Below are 5198 nucleotides of genomic sequence, written 5' to 3' on the forward strand. Positions count from 1 at the left end.
AAAAAAAAAAAAAAGCTTATGCAAATGTGACTGATTAAAAATACATACATACATATAGATATATAAAAATCATATGAAGTCTTCTCTTAAATGCAAATAGTGAAATTAGAATGCCACCAGATCCAGACTCTCTAGCACTCTCATTCTCATAATCCTCCTATCAGCAATGGGGTATGGGAGCAGGGATCAGCACAGTGGTAAGGTGCACACTGCTTTTTAAATAGCAGAGCTGGGCACTGACAGTGCTGGGCAGACTTGGGACCATTACTGGACCTTCTTTTCCACATATACTGACCAACACTGATGCAGAATACAGAGTGTGTACTACATTAAAGAAATGCACTCAATTTCTGAAACCTGGAAATTAACCAACAAGTCAGCTGCAGTCATTCCAGCATGGAATAAAGTCTTCAAACAGTTTTTGCAAGTCCTTTTTGAAAGGAAATGAAGTTGCACTCATGGTAAATAGGCCCTATGCAGCTTTGCACATACGTGCATTATGTTATAATAGGAAAATTAACTTCTGTCATTTCTAGCTTGAGAAGAGAAGTTGTAATTACATTTCAATTGTATTTCCTCCTGAAGAACGCCCATACATCACAGCTTGAGTCTCACACCAAAAATCGCCCATAAGCAGTTCATTAATATTTACACGAAGAAATGAATTACAAGTTAGGGTGCAATTATTTTTGTAACAGTTCAGGTTGCAAATACATTTTTTTCAGCTGAAATTTATGTACTGAATTTACGTATGCAATGCTCATCGTGCTGCAAAGGAAATTCAGTTACCTGGGATGGAAGAAGGAGGGTGGCTGAGGATCAGCTTCTGCTTCCTGCTTTATCACAGGATACCACTGTGATAATTCTAGGCTCTGCTGCGAATCCACCTCAAGAAAAATAAAAGCCAAACAGTAATTTGAAGACAGGTTGACGTTAATGACGTTTTAACAAACTGTTCTCAGTGGAATGGCACTTCCACCACTAATGCATACACACAAAGACAAACTGGGGTACTGGAAAAGGCACAGACTTTGGCAGAAGCGCATGCTGATGCAAGAGACAGAAGTTTCTTCAATCACCGATTTCCCATTATGAGTAAAGCAGCAACAAAACTGAAAGAAAAGCTCTTCATAAACCTACATAAAAGCTCTGCTGAGCTCCCAGCACTCTGCCAGAGACATGCCACCAGACACTGGGAGAAACAGAAAGCAGAAACAGGACTCCAAAAAGGTTGTATCAGCCTTTGGTAATTAAGCATCTACACATCAAAGTATGCACTTGTCAGATACTTCACTACAAAATGAAATCTGTGAGGAAAAAGCAACACTTGCTGGTGTTACAGATACACGGCTGGGCAAGGTCACTGCAGTAAGCTAACAACCCTTTGCAGTAAGGAACAGAAGTACCTCAGGCGCATCAGAACACACCATCCTAAAGCACTTCTGTGCATGCAGTATTTGGATAGCAACCCTCCTTCTGTTTGTCTCAAAAACCATTTCCAAAATTAAACTTTAGGCAAAGTTACTGCTGATACTTACTGCTCTGCTACAAAGTTATGGTTATTTTCAAGTGAAAGGTGTCCGGTCCTATCTACAAGACTGGTAGCTGAAAAACTGATTCCTAATTCCATCATATTAAAATAGTCTTGGAACTGGGGAGATGTCTACTGAAACCCCTAGAAATGTGAATGCAGGTGGGTTTTCCCCCAGTGTGATTAGCTGACCCCAGCCAGCAGCCACAAGAAATCCATATTCACACACCCAGAACCAGACTGTCATAGAACCTCACCTCTGCCAGTCAAAGAGTCTGCAGTCACAGCAGCACGGCCTGTATCAGATGTCACTTGACCACAAAAAAGAGTCAATCCTATCTATATTGCTCTGGTCAAAACGTCAAGCCTGCTAAATTTGAAGTCTAGCACTGCAACTGCAATGTAACTCCACCCATGCAGTTCCTCAAATCAGCTCCAAAAGGAACAGAAAGGAGAGAGGAAACAAGGAAGCTAAGCTCCAAAACAGTGATTCGTACAAAACTCTTCCCCACCATTTTATCTTTGCTCAAGTTTTCAGTTTTTCTTTCATATTAATTTCATATGCTACTTAATAATAATAATAACAACTACAGAGGTCTGTAATGGAAGAATTCAGAAAGGGTTTTTTGTATTTTGTTTGTACCAGTCCAGTCCAAATGACTGCTGCTGTGAACTTCAGCTGTTTTTTCATCTGTCTACAGGAAACTGAAATCGTGGTCAGAAGTCTGCTAACACAAAACAGGAAGCAGCCTCCTGTAGTCACACCTAGAACACACTTCCACCCATGCCACAGTTCATTACCTGTACTGACACTGCAAGGATAAAGACTGTCATGACAGTGAAGACTCCTTGCTGTGAGCTTACCTGCACCTCCAGCTGATTCAGCACGTGCAAGAATGCCATACAGCAGACTTTTGTGGAAATTTTCTGATAAAATCCCTTACAGCAGACTGGCACAACTGTAGCAATAGCTGTTACTGCAATAAGCCCTTCTGAAACACTAAATGTTCAGAGCTGTGCTGGAAGGTGTCACCTCACCGCACACCTTTCTGGGCTCACCTGCATGGACTGCTTTGAAATCCAAGACAAAACATCCACCAGGTGAACCAAAAAGTTTTAAGTTTAGATTACACTCAATAAAACTGCATATTCTTTGAATGCAAGCATCCATGTTGTCATTACCTATGCGTTCCCTCATTTAATGAGCTAGCTGCTCTCTGTGTTCCCTACCAGCTCTCCTCTTAAAAAGCCTATTTCTTGCACATAACGTGATTATTTCCCCAGCAACATCCAGCATTTATCTGGTGTTTATTATTTAAATTAGAAGCCCTCTGAAGGAAAATAAGCTCTGTATTTTTGAACTGCACTGCAGACTTACAGCAGTATTTTAGGAAAAATACTATGTCTATTATTAACCATTGTCAAGATACCATCCTACAGCTCTTTACTTGGACTGCTTCAGAACTCCTTTCTTTTGGCATATTTCTCCATAAAACTCGTTTAAACAGAAAGCTACTGCTGAAGAAGCAGGCTTTGGGCTTCTAACAGGAGCTTATCGATGCGCCCTTACCCATGAGATGGCAAAGCCATGAGATGGGTGGTTGGCAGGCCAGGCAGCCATGCACCACGTGTGTGTGTGCAGGCGTGAATGCAACAAATAAAAAACCAATTGGTAACACCTGATTTTCAAGCTCCTTTCTGCATTGTTCAGCTGCATAAAACACTTCAAAAGATCTCCAAATTAATTCTGAACTTTCCAGAGACTGCTTACTTCAAAATAAAACAAGAACCAACAAAAAACAAACCATCTTGAACATAGTTACTTAGAGCCCAAAGAGGAAAGAAATCACTATGCCTTTTCATCAAAAATGCATTTCCATGGTGAAGCTCCCTCATGAAATTCATTTAGGCTTGGCTTGACAAGCATTGCCATCTACAAGGGGCAAGCACTGTGCTTCCAGAAGGACCATTTACGTGCAGGCAGAGAGATTTAGGAGTTCTACAAGAGCAGGTGAACTTACTTTTGATCGAGTTCTTTTCTGATTTTTCTCACTAAATTTCTCCTTCATCTCCTCCAAGAGATGCTTCAGCTCCCGCTCCTCCGACGTTCCCAGGTATTTTTGGTTAATATGAAGGTAGCAGTGCCACTTGGCTGACTCAAAGCCCCAGTGGCAGGTCCTCTTGTCGGGGGATCGATGCGAATGCATCACGAAGGTCTGGGGTGAGAACATCCCGTAGCACTCCAGACACTGGATACAGGGGTCGTCCGGCGCAAGGTAGAACTGAGGTGCAAACAAACCCTGGCACTTGCCCAGGCATTCGTGCTCTACTTCAAAGGCACTGCCAGTCTCCTTCAGTTGGGCCAATGTGTTCTTACCAGGGAGAAAGCTGCCATTTTGAGGAAAGGTGCGAGGACGTAGTAAAGCATTGCATAGCCTCTGAGCGTCAGTCAGTGTAATTAGCCCGCAGGACGGAGCATTAAATGGAAGAATTCCCAAAACCTTCAGAATATGAAGTTGGTCGGAAGTGCACCTGGAACAGTATATGTACAGTTCATCACACACTGTATTAATCTGCTGCAAAGAAAAGTCTCGAAGAACTGAATTCAACACCTGAGGCAGGCAGAGCCTTTTTTCTCCTCCAACTTTAAAGCAAGAGATGGATTCCCCCTCCAGTACAGTCTGAGTGAGCTCTGTGGAGCTGTCGGGAGGAATGAGCAGCGGAGCAGAAAGGATTTGTGGTGATGGAAGAGGCAAGAAGACGGTGGGTGACATGCTTTCCTGGGAATAGCGAGCTGAGAAAGCTGCCGGTCCACCCAACGAGCTCTGGCTGCTCAAGTGGAATTGTGCCAACGTGTGTTTCAGACCTGGATTTAAATTCAAAGGCTCAGAGATTGAAGAACTGTTTGGCTTGGCACTCTCCCCGTCAGCCTCCACAGAAGTTTCGTCATATTCGTCCAAGTTTTCCTTCTTGATTGTTGGCAGTTTATTTATCACAACTCGTACTTGGCTATTTACGTGCATTTCCGTCATTAGTTTTTTCAGTGGGGGGCTCCCATCCTCCTGGATCCCACTCCTCTTTTGCTCTGAAACGAGCCCTAGAGGGAAATTTGTTTGTGGGCTTTCCATCGCTGAACACCAGAACTTCAGTTAATTACAGTCTCGAATGCACATTTTCCTGCTTGCTTAGACAAAAACGATTTCAAGAGATCTCGACTACCGCAGGCACGCCCCGGTTTGCACTCCACTTAATCCTTCGGCCTCCAACAGCAAAACCTGCAACCCATTTTGAACATAATACTAAGAAAGTAAGTCTGCAGAGGTCAAACAGTTTTCTAGTTCTAGAACCATTTGTTCAACTGTCTTATAAAGAACCACCGTGATTTGTACACACGGATATTCTTCACACGCTGCCCACAGTCACACAGCAGCGCTTCAGGAACGAACGAGGTGCAGGAGGTCCATTCGGGGCCACTTTTTTCTATCAACAACAGCCGGCTGTCGAAGTCAGTCCGTACTTCGATATCAAAATACAGAAGCGCTCGCGGCTCCGTCCGATCCCAAACGTACCTGGAGCCACGCGGAAATTCCGCTCGGCACTTTCAGTTCCTGGAGACGGAGCCCGAATCTTCGGGGCCTGCTTTATTGTGCCGCCAACTTCGCGATTT

General features: G+C 43.5%; 1 protein-coding gene across 1 annotated transcript in view; it reads right to left on the reverse strand.

Moving 5' to 3' along the window:
• The window catches only part of SKIL (SKI like proto-oncogene), a 15724-nt gene extending 10532 nt beyond the window's left edge, over positions 1-5192 (reverse strand). Inside the window, exons 1-2 of the mRNA XM_003209233.3 lie at positions 3553-5192; positions 790-887 (exon numbers count right to left, since the gene is read on the reverse strand). Of these exons, the coding sequence (XP_003209281.1) occupies positions 790-887; positions 3553-4659 (1205 nt within the window). The 5' untranslated portion in view covers positions 4660-5192. The remainder of the gene's footprint in view (positions 1-789; positions 888-3552) is intronic.
• Positions 5193-5198: the final 6 nt, after the last annotated feature.

The sequence above is a fragment of the Meleagris gallopavo genome, chromosome 11, assembly GCF_000146605.3.
Source record: "Meleagris gallopavo isolate NT-WF06-2002-E0010 breed Aviagen turkey brand Nicholas breeding stock chromosome 11, Turkey_5.1, whole genome shotgun sequence".
Taxonomy (NCBI): domain Eukaryota; kingdom Metazoa; phylum Chordata; class Aves; order Galliformes; family Phasianidae; genus Meleagris; species Meleagris gallopavo.